Below are 14,349 nucleotides of genomic sequence, written 5' to 3' on the forward strand. Positions count from 1 at the left end.
CACAGTTCTATTCTGACACTAGTAGGGTTACCATGAGTCGGAATCAACTCGACAGCAGCTGGTTTGGTTTGGTTTTCATCTGCTGAGAGGGAGGAGGCTGAGGAGCCAAGACAGACTGGAACAGCTCTTGTGGAGCGTGTGAGGGGAGCTGACCGAGGCCACCTGGTAGGACTTTGCTGAGAATGGAGACTCTGGGTTCTTGTGGTACAACATCAGTAAAATCCACAGGAGAAAAGTGATGTAGTAGGAGAGACCCTGGTCAGGTGCTTTCCAGGTACAACAGGGGACTTCATTTCCACCAGGGGAACCAGAGCAGATCCCATGGAGGGAAGGTGTAGACAGGAGGACCTGAACTAAGCAGCAGACAGGCCATGAAGGCCTTGAAGGATGTTTAGAGAAGTTGGACTTCACCTTTTGGCCAAGGAGCCGGTGGTGGATTTTACACTGAGGAGTGGCGTGATCAGATTTGTGCTCTAGGAACTCATTTTGGCAGGACTGTGGAAGTTAAGTTGGAGGAAGGCTACACTAAAGGCACAGAGGTAGTCTCCCAGGCAAGCCTACAACCTTCTGGGCTCAAGCATTCCTACCTCTGCTCCCCCAGGGTTAGGTGATTTCCAGGAATGTGGGGTACAGACAAGGAGCCCTGGAGGCACAGTGGTTAAAGTGCTCGGCTGCTAACGGAAAGGTCAGTGGTCCAAACCACCACCTGCTTCTGTATAGATTATAGCCTAGTAAACCCTATGGGGCAGTTCCACTCTATCCTATATGGTCGCTATGAGTCCGAATTGACTCGATGGCAACAGCTTTCGGGGGAACAGACAGAAGATTACACGGTCTTCCCAAAGATGTCCTGAGAAGTGGTCTGACCCCAAGCCCTCTTACATTTGGAGCATCTCCGGGAAGCTTCAGTAACACTGTCATGGGACCAAGGGGTTGGTTCTGGGTAGATTCCATCAAACCCCCAGAGTGCTTTTGGAGCCCACCTTGGATGCTGTGGTAAGGGGTCAGCCAGCCCCACAACCATGTTAACACCTTGCCCCCATGCAGTGCTTAGCAGTGCACAAAGTCTTCCATAGCGCCTATGCCAGGCACATAAACCAAGTGGCCACTCTCTATTGTAATTAAGCCACTCCGATGCCAGCCTCCCAAGCTGGCATGATCATCCCCATGTTGCAGACGAAGGAATTAAGGTTGGCAGCGTTAAAGTAATTTTCTGATGTTGTTAGTGGACTCGAACCTTAGGCTGCCTAACTCCATTCCCCTTAGAAAGTGCCAGCTGGAAGGGTATTCTCACATTACAGTGGCAAAATTCTAGACATCATGGGTACTTAGAGTTAACCAAACTGCCAAGTTTGAGGGCATAGTTCTCCAGACTGCCACGTTTGCCCAAAACTACTAACGTCAACCACAGGAGTTAGGTTCCAACTACAAGGTTAGAGGGACAAGTCCACATAAGACCACTCTGACTTGTGATACCAGCTACAAGTTCAGAGGGTTCCCAAAGCCATCTTCAGGTTCAATCATTCACTAGAAGGACTCACAGAACTCAGTGGAAGCTATTATACTCATGGTTACAGTTTATTAAAGAAATGATACAGACTAAAATCAGCCAAAGGAAGAGATGCATAGGGCAGAGTCTGAGCGGGTTCCAAATGCAAAGCTTTCATTGTTCTCAGGATGTGTTACCCTCTAGTATTGAGATGTAACGATATGCAAGGAGTACTGCCAACCAGGGAAGCTCACTCAAGCTTCAGTGTTCAGAGTTTTTATTTGGGCTTCATTATGAAGCCATGCTTGATCGATTGCCCATGTGATTAAAGTCAATATCCAGTGCTCCCCCCCAAGGTTGGGCTGATATCACATGGCCCAAGGGGCCCGCCATGAGCTACCTCATTAGCATTATCTATCAGTTATGGTCCAGCGGGCACACCATGAATAACAAAGACACTTCCATCACTGGATTCCAAGGGTTTAGAGATTCCCTCCCAGGAGCAGGGACAAAGGCCAGACCTTTCTTTGGGCAAGACCAAATTCTTTACTACCCATTGGGACACCCTAGAAAACCGTCTCTTTCAAGGCTCATGTGTATCCATGAGCAGAAGAGCTCCTTGCAATTCCCCTTCCTGCTGGCTCATCATCTGTGCTGCTCTGAACCTCAGTTTGACACACAGCAAGACAGACACCACTAACGGATGGGTCCATGGTGGCCCTTACAACCAGCATGCTTTGAGCAGGGAGCAAGCACTGGCGGGTGGTTCTTGGGTAGCACTCACCATGCAGATGTCTTCAGTTGATGTGTTTTGTCACTTCAGTGGGCAGTCTCAAGGTGGGCATGTGGGGTATTCGGGTTCTTCCTGGAGCCCCAAACTCACATCTGCGTCTTACCCTCCTTCTGCCACAGATCCTGGTGCCCCTGTGAAATTGCCTTGTCTGCCAGTGAAACTGTCGCCTCCGCTACCTCCAAAGAAAGTCATGATCTGTATGCCTGTTGGAGGGCCAGAGCTCTCCCTGGCATCCTACGCTGCCCAAAAGAGTGGCCAGCAGAGCATGGCCCAGCACCACCATACGGTCTTGCCATCCCAGATCCAGCACCAGCTGCAGTACGGTGGCCACGGCCCACACCTGCCCTCCTCCACCGGCTCCCTGCCCATGCACCCCTCCAGCTGCAGGATGATAGACGAGCTGAACAAGACGTTGGCCATGACCATGCAGAGGCTGGAGAGGTAACCTGGGCGTAGGGGGCATGGTTGAGGGTGTGCGGGGGCATGGTCCATGACTGGGGAGCATGAAGGCCAGGGCGAAGGTTCGTCCTCACTGAAATATATAGTCTAAAAGTAAAATAAGAGGAAAAAATGAACATTAGGACAGTAAGGAAGAGAAAAACTGATGTTGCTAACTGTAGAATAGTCACACTGATAAAAGAGAAACAGGAATGTATGTATATGTAACACACATATACACACATCTGTACTCACCAACACACATATGTATACACTAGCTCATATGCTTCTGTAAGCATTAACATGTTTTAAAGGTTATATGCGGTCATTGGAAGATGGGGAGAAAATACTTTATATTTCATATCTTTCTGTCCTGTATAATAATTTTGTTTATTGCATGGATGATATAAAAAAATAATTTAAATATAAAACAAGAAAAGATTACAGCTGGCAGGATGGTAGTGGAAAACGAGGGATGGAGAAGGTGGAGGGTTACACCGTCATTTTTTGCTGGTGGAGAAAGCAGAGAATTACAATCAAATTATATGTGGTGTGTGAGCCACTAATATTTTAACAGCAACTGCTACAGCCTCTTCTTTCACCAGACTTTGCCTCCAATACCATTGTTGGATGATCTGCAAAGAGGACCCCCAAGGGCAGGCCTTGCTGGAACAGCAACCCCGACTTCCCACATCCCCACAACCAAGCAAGAATCTCTATTTTGAGGAAAATACATACACACACATACACACACAAACAAATGCCACTTTTTGGGCCCAAGAAGTGCCTGGAAAATCCTAGTATGGCTCCCAGGGAAGTTACTTGGCAAGGTCCCTGGTGTATCAAAGAGAATAATGTGCTGTGATCTGCCATGAAGGATGGTTTGAGCTGAGAGCCAAACTGCCCTTCCCAAGGTAGTGCCCACTGCTAACCAGGCCCTATGGATGGGAAAAATCAACTCGTGGCAACTGGTGATGTCCGTAGGGATGGGAAACTGAAGTCTGGAGACCCTCACTGATCACCTAGGCAGAGAGCCAGAGGCCAGTGGGCACAGTTGGGACCTGTACATTGTGTCTCCTGATTCTCAGTTGCCTTCTCCATCCCTGCCTCTCAGCCAAGTAGTCTATGTTTGGGAGATCAGTAACTCAAGCGAAGTTGTTGTCTCTGCGAATTCTAACCTGAGTACCACATGTAATACCTACCCTCATTGCAAAACAAAAAATAAAACATTATTTTTAGCTACAGTTATTATTAATGAGATAGGCAACTGGCTGACGGAGACAGTTACGTAGCTGACTACTAACCAAAAGGTTGGCAGTTCAAACCCACCCAGAGGTGCCTCGGAAGACAGGATCGGTGATCTGCTTCTCAAAGGCCATGGCCTTGAAAACCCTACGGAGCAGTTCTATTCTGCATACGTGGGATTGCTGTGAGTTGGAATCTACTCAACAGAACTAGCAACAAGAAGTTATTAACGAGAACAAAAATAATTAAAACCCAGAAGGCACTTTTTAGTCTACTGTGTACCTTTATATATATCATCTTATTTCATTCTCACACCACCTGGGGAACTGATTAAATGGAAGAATTAAGGAAGGTTGTATTAGCTTCCCAAGGCCACCTACTCAAGGAGTAGTCCACAAACTGCTTGTAACCACCCCCAACCCCCATGCAACCACAAAAGTAGAGAAATCGGAGCAAGCTCTTAGAAACTTTCCTAGCATTTTGGCAGAATAATTTATGTCTGTTGATCTAGTTGTAAAAAGGAGATTTCTTTTTTTTTCCTTTTTTACCTATTTTTATTGTAGTTTACAAAAGCATCAATTTGTGATGGACTGAAAATTAAGATATAGTGAGAATGGTTGCACAACTTGAAGGATGTAATCAATGTGACTGAATTAATACACGTAGAAAGTTGAATTGGTATATATTTTTGCTTTGTATATTCTCAACAACACATGTAAATAATTTTAAAAGAGAAAGAAAATTAAGATAAATAAACTAAAAAAACTGTTCTTCACCAAAGACATTTTGAAAAACGTTGCCCTAGGTAGTAAGTAGAGTCTCTGGGTGGTGCAAAAGGTTAAGCAATCAGCTACTAACCAAAAAGTTGGAGGTTCAAGTCCACCCAGAGGCACCTTGGAAGAAAGGCCTGGCAATGTATTTCTGAAAAATCAGCCATTGAAAACCCTATGGAACACAGTTCTGCTGTGACACAATGCAGGGTCGCCATGAGTTGGAGTCAACTCGACAGCACCTGGAAGGTATAAGTAGAGAGGCCAAGCCTCCAAGCCTGGGTCTTCCTGCTCCAGGTCCAGAACACCTTCAACTAGAGCATAACTGTTTTCCCCAAGACAACTAGCCATGAACCTAATTTTCTGCCTCCATGTCTGCTGTACACCAGTAAGTTTATGTACATTTCAGGAGCTTTACTCATCTGAAAAACATACTCGTGACAGCGTATTAGTAGGATATTGCTAAATACGTTTCCACTTAGAACATGCCATTTTAAAAGGTTCCATTGAATGTACTCATCAACCAGTTAGATAATGTTCTTCAGTTTAATGGTTTCTGTGTGTAATTTTAGAATGTTTCAGTTGAGTTTACATAAGCAATGGATAGGTCTTTAGAGGCTACACAGGGTCAGATTCTTTATTGAAATGAATTGAAGTTAACATATTGGGGCAGGTGCTGGGAAAGAGGGAAACGAGCATGATCAGGGCCCCTGAATAAAGACATTCTGTGTGCTTTGTCCACCCCCAGGTCCTCCTTGCCTCTTTCTGTCTCCCTCACCTCCCACCCTAAGTCAAGACATGTTGTTGTTAGCTGCCATCGAGTCAGCCCCTGCTCATGATGACCCTGTGCACAATGGAATGAAGCACTGCCTGGTTCTGCATCATCCCCATGGTCAGTTACAGATCAGACAGTTGTGGTTCATAGGGTTTTTATTGGCTGGCTTTCAGAAGTAGATCTCCAGGCCTTTCTTCCTAGTCTGTCTTAGCCTGGACACTCTACGGAAACCTGTTCAGCATCATAGCAACATGTGAGCCTCCACTGACAGACAGGTGGTGGCTAGCATGAGGTGCATTGGCTGGGAATCCAACCCAGGTCTCCTGCATGGAAGGTGAGAAGTCTACCACTGAATCACCAATGCCCTGCCTCAAGACCTAGTGTTGTACAATAGGCCAGCCAGGATTTAGGGAACTAATGCATACATCACTTTGACAAGATTGCCCCGCATACCCCACCCCCCAACCCTGAGAAAAAGAGGCCTTCTTTCTAAAGATTGGAGAGCTTTGGGGGGCATCTCCATCACCTTCCAGGAGTGCTGGAAGAATCTGAAAGCAGAACAAGTTCACGGGCTCCTTTCAGTATAGTGAAAGTGTAGTTGTCTCAGGTGATGCTGTCCTTCCATTAACTGTCTGAAAATTCTCACTGGTGCCTATCAACTTTATTTCATTCTTGCTCTAACCAAGTTTCATTTAGAAGGAAAGTATCGTTTCTCTATTCTCCTAGTAATTTCCAGTGACCCCAAAAAACACTGCAAGAAGGAAGAAACATTACCAAACACTTAGGAATTGTGCCTGCACAGATCCTTGTACTTCCCCACTATTTGGATCATCACTGCCCCCAGGATCTTATAGGACATCACTGCAGAGCATCAACCCAGATCCTATGGTCTGATCCTGATGAAAATTTGTAGCTGAGGAGAAAATGAAATGATGAATTAAACAGTCCACATTAATGCCTGACGTTGGGTCATAAATTTGAATAAGTCTTCTAGTCATTGAAAGGGGCCTTAGAGACCATCTAGGCAACCACCCCGTGCCAGTTGCAGGCTTCATGACAATTTGCCCTCTAGTCTCTGCTTGGAAACCCTGGTGAAGTTAGAAGCTTGGCTGCAAACTAAAAAGTCGGCAGTTCGAATCCACCAGGTGCTCTTTAGAAACTCTATGGGGCAGTTCTACTCTGTCCTGTAGGGTCGCTATGAGTGGGAATCGACTTGACAGCAGTGGGTGGGAGTCTCTGCTTGAATAGGAACCTTGCTAGGTCCCAAGATAAAAACAAACAAAAAACCCCACCTAGGGTTCAGCTTCTGTGGTCTCTTACCTAGTTTGCTGCATGCCCTCCTGGCTGGTCTCCTACCTCCAGTCTCACCCCCTTTCAGGCTATATCCAACACAGCAGCCAAAGAGATAATGTCAAAACAAAAATCAGATGCCCGAAATGCTCCAGCCTTCCAGCTCAGGAAGAGTAAAAAGCAAAGTTCTTACAATTTTTTTTTTTTTTACCACAGCCCACAGAAGTTACCACCAGACCCTGGCTCTCCCACTTCGTCTGTTCTGCCTCCCTTTGCTCACTCCTTTCCGACCACTTGGCCCCCTAGCTAATCTCTCCATTCCTTGGATGTAGTAGATACACTCCTGACAGAGGGCTGTTTCCTGTTCGTGGTCTGCTCTTCCCTCAGACATCCTCCAGGCTCCCTCCCTGCCTCCCTCAGCCTCATCAAATGTCACCTCTCAGTGAGACCTTCCCTGCCCCCCTATTTGAAATTGCAACCCTCACCCCAACATGGCCTAACACAGGCCCTCTTTATTCTCTTCATGGCATTTTGTACCTCCACCATTCCATGTCATTTGTCCTTTGTTTGTTTGTTTGTTTATCACTCTTCTCACCTGGCTAGACCATATGGTCTACAGCGGCAAGAGTGCTTCTGTTTACAGCTCACCCCAGCACCTAGAGCTTGTAGGGGTCATAGGTTCTCAGTAACAGTTGACCCCAGCACCTAGAGCTTGTAGGGGTCATAGGTTCTCAGTAAATATTTGGATTCATGGCTAAAAGGAGAGCACCTGGTTACTGCTTATGGCATTCCTTTGCGTATCAGTCCACTCTTTACTGAGAGATTTTAGGTTGGTTCAGACTTTCTTTTTTCACTTGTAAACTTTGAGTCTTCACGAGACATACGTTGTACAGATATAAGTGATAATGCTTGTTGGGAGGACATACCTTTCACCTTTCATATTAATTTCCTAATTCTGAAATTTTCAGCTGTTCAGTCTGCCTGGCAACGCACTTTTTTCTCTTCTCTCCTCTCCTCTCCTCTCCTGCCCACCCTACCTTCTTTTGCAAAGAAAAATGCTGCTTATTCTTCAAGGCTTGATAAGATACCACGTGCTCCGGGAATCCCTCTCTAATTTCCACACATGAGCTCTGCCCTCCTCTGGGGCTGCCTCTCTTCTGTGCATACCCCTGTTAGACACATTGATGGCATCGTGGTGTTTCTGCCTCTGTGTAGTCTCCATTTGAGGTGGACAGGACCCACCCTCATCTCCCCAGTGCACCTCCAGCCCATCATAGGAAGTGTTCAGTAAATACTTCCTGAGTGAGTTGCATGAAGTTTTTCCAGTGTTTGGAATAGAAAGATATTTTAATTTATGATTATAATTAATGGGTTGATATAACATCCCCTAATTATAGAAACTGGCTTTCTCTGTGGATATACCACTCATTCCACTGTTTCGCTGTGCCAGTTTTGTTCTGTTTGTTTGTTGCAGATACTAGGAGCAGAGTAAAAAGTTCCTCCTTTAGAGTAGAACCTAGGTTCCTGCTTGTCACATTTAGTAGCATCGAACTGGAGCCCAAGATGCTGTAACTCTGGCTGTGGACATGGTCCGTGGAAGTACACTGTCCCCTCGTTTCATTCTCTTGGAGCATATCCACTGTATATGAGAAAATTGGAAAAAATAAATTCTTCCAAGAAAGTTTGGAGGAGTGGGGATTTATGTTTGGTTGTTCAGCTGTCTTCAGTATCCTTGGCTTAGGACTGAATGTTAATTTTCTGAATTTTATGCTGAGATTTGAAACACAGAAATAACCAGGTGAAGAGGGGGAAGAGGAACGAAGGGACTTTGGGGGCACGTTAGAATAAGGAGTGTGTTAGGTGGGGCACGTGTTCACGTGTACAGAATTTTTGAAATCTCGGGGATAGAACTAAAAAAGCAAAATGTTAATCTGTTTTTGTGACCATTATGATTCATGCGTACCTGCTGTCAACTGATATTTCTAATGACATTTCTCTTCATGTATTGGGTTTGGGTTTAGGAAAGTTTAGCTACCATAGGGTTAATTCTCCTGGGATAAGTTTATTAAATATGGTCCTTAAAAATGGACAAGGAAATACATTTCTAATAAATTGATCCTTCATCTACCTTTTCATATCCCAGAACCCCTGGACAGGTAGATCAGGAAAGCGCTGACAGTTGCCAAGGAGAAAATGTCAGGTAATCACTAAAGATAAGGAGTTTTAAACCTGGAGTGGAAACAGGCCCTGCCAAGAAAAACGAAGCTGTCTGTGGATGCTTAGTGACCAGAAGATCAACCAACAATTACTCACTGAGTACCTTTTCTGGACCAGGCCCTGTGCTTGTCCCTGAGGACACAGCAGTGAACCAGATACAGAGGACCATTGCCGTCTTTGGAATTTAGAGTCTGTTAGGGCATAAACTGTACAAGTAAATGCCAGTCGTGGGTACGGAGTCCTAGGAGAGCATACACGGGGGTTCAGCTGGCCTGTGCGATTCGGGGAGGACTTCTCTGTAGAGCTGCATGTAAGCTAAAATCTGAAAGATAAGAATAACCAGATGGAGAGGGAGAAAGGGAATGAGAGAACATTCTAGATAGGCCTGAGAAAGCAGTCATATTCTGTCCATCATCCAGATGTATAAACGAGACTTTTAACAAGAAAAGGAAGGAAGCTGGCAGTTATTCTGCATATTTATAGAAGACCAACCATAGAGAATGAAAGAAATGGCTGAAGAGTGTAACTGAACGTAAGGGAGAACCCAAGAACCATTGGAGAGGATATTGAGACCTTCAAGAAAAACCAGGCTAATAGTTGTCCTGAAAGGCTTACACGCGTATTTAGAAGAAAGCCTTATAGATCAGATCATCTGCTGAGGACTTGTATACTCTATAACTCCATATTTCGATATAAACCTGTAACCAAACCCATTGCCGTCGAGTCGATTCCAACTCATAGCGACCCTATAGGACAGGGTAGAACTGCCTCATAGAGTTTCCAAGGAGCACCTGGCAGATTTGAACTGCCAACCTTTAAGCCGTAGCACTTAACCACTACACCACCAGGGTTTCCATATTTTGATATATTGAAGTAAATTGTCAACTTTAATGTGAATGTTTTGGAGAATAAAGTGGCTGTACCTCTGCTGGAGTATTGGATATATATCTGTGTTAATGCAGATAGCCCAGTCCAGCGATAGTCAACCAGACCCAGCAAGGCTTCTAGAACCTTCTAGACCTAACTAAGCAACACCTATTGAGCACTGCATGCCAAGCGTTGTAGTAGACACACATTAGTAACAAAACACTTGAATTATTTCTTTCAAAACAGTAATATTGATAAATTTAGGTATATAAAAAGTTTATTAATATTTGCTTATAAGATCCTCTTTTTATATATATATATACTTATTAGGCACTAAATTACCTGTCAAGAGTATTTAAAAAGCAATAATGTCTGCATTGGGCAGAAGACATTGAAATAGGTAGCCCCCGAATCCCCTTGATCTCTAAAATTCTGTCACTCCATGATTATTTTAGACCTTTCAAAGCACAATGCAGTTCATAATCCCAGTGTAAATATGTTTTGTGATGACAATTAACTTTTCTTCGTGTTGCCTTAAGGGTCACAGAAAATTCTGAAGAATACTTGATCATGAACTGGATGATTTCCAGGGTTCCTTTTAGCCCTAACAGCCTGTTTCTATTTTTATTCATAATTACTGCACTGGCTTATGTTAACGGTGTTTTCACCAGTGGATAAGGGTATTCCATGAGGATAAGCAGATGCACACTAGTGCCCTAACGAGGATGAAACTCTGAATATGTAAGTGCTATTTGCTTGTGAAGTGGTAATGGTTTGAAGTTCAGTATATTGTTCATAGAACAGCAAATGGCCTACATCCTTAAATGAAATATGTTTCCAGGGAAACATGCGCTTTCTTGTATTGAAGACAATCTCTTCAGAATCTCTTGAAATTCTGAACTGATATTGGCCCCTGCCCCTTTGGGGGCAGAGTTATCGACCTCCTACTTTAGGTCGGTTCTTTGAATATATTTATAATCTTCACTTTGTTGACTAAGGTACACCTGACCCAAGCCGTGGTCTTTTCAGTTGCCTTATATGCAAGTGAAAGCTGAACAGTGAAAAAGGAAGAGAGAAGAGTAATTGATGCTTTTAGACTGTGGTGTTGGGAAAGAATACTGGAATATACCACAGATTGCAAGAAGAACAAACAGATCAGTCTCAGATGAAATACAACCAGAATGCTCCTTAGAAATGAAGATGGCTAGATTTCTACTTATTTACTTCGGACATGTCATCAGGAAAGAGCAATCACTAGACAAGAACATCATGGTTAGTAGAGGGTCATTGAAAATGAGAGAAATCCTCAATGAGATAAACTCACACAATAGCCAAAGCAATAGACTCTAACACAGCAATGATCATGAAGATGGCACAGGAATCGGCACTATTTCATTCTGTTATACATAAAGTCACCACGAGTCAGAGCTGACTCGATGGCCCTAACAACAACAACAATTTATAATTTTAAATGGCTGCACACACATAGTGTTTTTCAGCTTTAACTGCTGTCCCACAGGGAATGATGAATTTTCAGTGAAAGGCAGCATTACTGTGAACGAGACAACATAGGGCTTCTCACACCACATCCTACACCCCTGGTACCACCCCCACAGCCAAGCATGAGCTCGGACATTCACTGATGTCTAGGAAGAAAATCATGTGAAAAGTCACCACCGTTTGGTTTCTACATAAGAAATGAAGGGTACTAGGAGGGATGGGCTGCTAGTCAAACTCTATGTGTCAGATGGCTTTATTCATCACATCCCATTGCCAGCCAATATTTTCGAAATGTGGGTCATTGGTCTCTGGAAGGACAGATAAAGGGTTGTGAATGAATTCATTTAAATTCATTACCATTGCTGAAGGAAATAGAAAAAACTCAAGATACAGCCTCTACTCGGGATGGGTCAGTACTCTCATCTATATATAGAACAGCATCGTTTCCTGCTGACTAAGGTCCAACAAAAAAAAACAAAAGCTCTAACCTTGCATTTCTTTTTTTAGGAGACTAATCCCAAACCCTGAGGAGACATACCAAGATGTGTATGCTTTCTTAGAATGAAGCTGATTACCTCTCTTCTTAGGCTCGGTGGTTATTTCTGTCGTTTTTTCAGCCTCAGGCTCTGCCATTTGTCACGTAATTTCTCACCCATTTTTCATTTCCAGGAGGAAGACAGCCAGTTGTTCTCTCTCTTCGTAAGTCATGCAGACTAAATCACAGAGGCTCTTCCTGTTGAAGTTTAAGTTCACTTTCAGTGTCATATTGGTAGATCATAAATTTTCTCTGTCCTTTGAGGAGATTAATTTTTTTTTTTTTGTTTTAACAATAGATGCATTTGAAATCATGTTTTCCTTTAGAAATGATCGTGAAATTATTCCCTGGTATTTTCAAGGAAGATTAAAGATTTAAAATAGACCATGGTTGTTAATTCTGAAACTGCTCCTGATTCTCTACAAGAGGTTCAGAGGTGTTTGATAACTTGTAATTCCTCAGGAACTGGTAGATGAGTGACAGTCCTCTGTCACCCTTTGTCTGTTACCACGTGACGCAGACAAAGTGATATCACAACGCTCCCTTGAAAAGGGAACAACTGTTGTAATGACCCTGAATTTTTGTAGATGTTTCGGCATTCTGTATTTTATGAATTATTACAAGTGAAGCCTGCGCCTTGCTCGCACCCAGTAAGTCTATCTGTTAATTTTCACAGTCTTGGGAAAAGAAATTTAAATGGTAGGAAAATGGAGAAAAAATGTGTATTTGAAGGGTGCATCGTTAAGGGTTAGGCTGCTATCCAAAAAGTCCGCAGTTGGATCCACCAGCTGCTCGTTGGAAACCCTATGGGGCGATTCTACTCTGCCCTACAGGTCGCTATGAGTTGGAATCAGCTCGGCGGCAGTGAGTTTGGTTGTTTTTTTTTTGGACTGTGTTCTTGGTGTCCCTGCGTGGTGCAAATGGTTAACACGCTCAGCTGCTAACCAAAAGTTTGGTGGTCCAGATTCATCCAGAGGCATCTCAGAAGAAAGGCTTGGTAATCTACTTCTGAAAATAAGCCATTGAACACCATATGGAGCACAGGTCTACTCTAACACACACGGGGCCGCCCTGAGTCAGAGCAGACTTGACAGCGCCTGATTTTGGTTTTACTGTGTTCGTAATCTATGAGTCTCTTACTTGGTTTAGAAGTCAAAGAAGAGAATTGACTCATTAAATGTCATTCTAGATGGAGACAGGATTGTTGTTATTAGTTCTGACTCATAGCGACCCCTTGTACAACAGACTGAAGCACTGCCCAGTCCTGCGCTGTCTTAGTTATGTAGTGCTGCCCCAACTGGTGGGGACCCCATGCACAGCAGGATTGGACCATTGTGATCCATAGGTTTTCACTGGCTGATTTTCAGAAGTAGATCACCAGGCTTTTCTTCCTAGTCTGTCTTAGTCTGGAAGCTCCACTGAAACTTGTTCAGCATCATAGCAACACACAAGCCTCCACTGACAGGTGGGTGGTGGCCACGCATGAGGTACATTGGCTGAGAATCGAACCTGAGTTTCCCACATGGAAGGTGAGAATTCTACCACCGAACCGCCGCTGTCTTCAGTGCCTGTTTACCCTTAAGGACATATGTCATTAAAGTGGCCACAGTAAATATTAACCCGGTTGCATTCCCTCTTTTTATTGGTGACACACCGTTATCCAAAGCTGGGTTATCCAGCTCAGCGGTCATTCTTTCCTCTGCCTTGTATCCTGTTCTCTCTGCACACCTCCTCTCCCCCAGCCGTGTGCTATGCACAGGTTTTACCACACAAGTCTGGAATTCAAACTCACCTGTGTGCTCAGTAACTGCCCTCTAACTTCAGGGTTCTTCACAGCACAATTCACAGCAAAGTGTAGTCAAGTTGTGTGACCTTCTGCAGTCTTTGCCAGGTCACGGGGACATCTGTTGTCCTTTTTATTATACAGATAATTATTAGAGTCCATGTATTTTTTTAATGTGTTGTTTTATAGTCAGCATCTGGGTATGCAAGAAAATGATGGGCCTCTCTGGTTCCCTGGGAGGAGACAGCATGCTTGAAGGAAAGAGCACAGGCCCCGGAGTGAGAAGACCCCAGCTCACCTCCCTGCTGTGGTCACAGCCACTTCACTGATTTTCTTAGAGACTCAATGTCCTCATCCATAAAATCGAGATTGTAATGACACTCTTTACTAATGTAGCAGGAATTTGTGAATATTAAATAAGATTATGAATATTTAGAAAACACTTTTTTGTCGCAGTAAAAATACATGTATAATAAAACATCTGCCAATTCACCATGTTTTACATGTAGGATTCAGTGATGTTGATTACGTTCATGCTGTGCAACCATTTTGTTCTGAGCTGCTGTCCAGTCAGTCCTGCTCTCGTGGTGACCCCACCTGTTACAGAGTAGAACTGCACCGTAGGATTCCTTGGCTGTGATGTTTAG

General features: G+C 44.0%; 1 protein-coding gene across 6 annotated transcripts in view; it reads left to right on the forward strand.

Annotated features, from left to right (window-relative positions):
- The window catches only part of PHACTR1 (phosphatase and actin regulator 1), a 697,605-nt gene that overhangs the window by 603,408 nt on the left and 79,848 nt on the right, over positions 1–14,349 (forward strand). For all 6 annotated transcript variants that reach the window (XM_049883909.1, XM_049883923.1, XM_049883943.1 and 3 more), the window contains one exon: positions 2,402–2,723. In XM_049883909.1, coding sequence (XP_049739866.1) covers positions 2,402–2,723 — 322 coding nt within the window. The remainder of the gene's footprint in view (positions 1–2,401; positions 2,724–14,349) is intronic.

Source organism: Elephas maximus, chromosome 1, assembly GCF_024166365.1.
Source record: "Elephas maximus indicus isolate mEleMax1 chromosome 1, mEleMax1 primary haplotype, whole genome shotgun sequence".
Lineage (NCBI taxonomy): Eukaryota > Metazoa > Chordata > Mammalia > Proboscidea > Elephantidae > Elephas > Elephas maximus.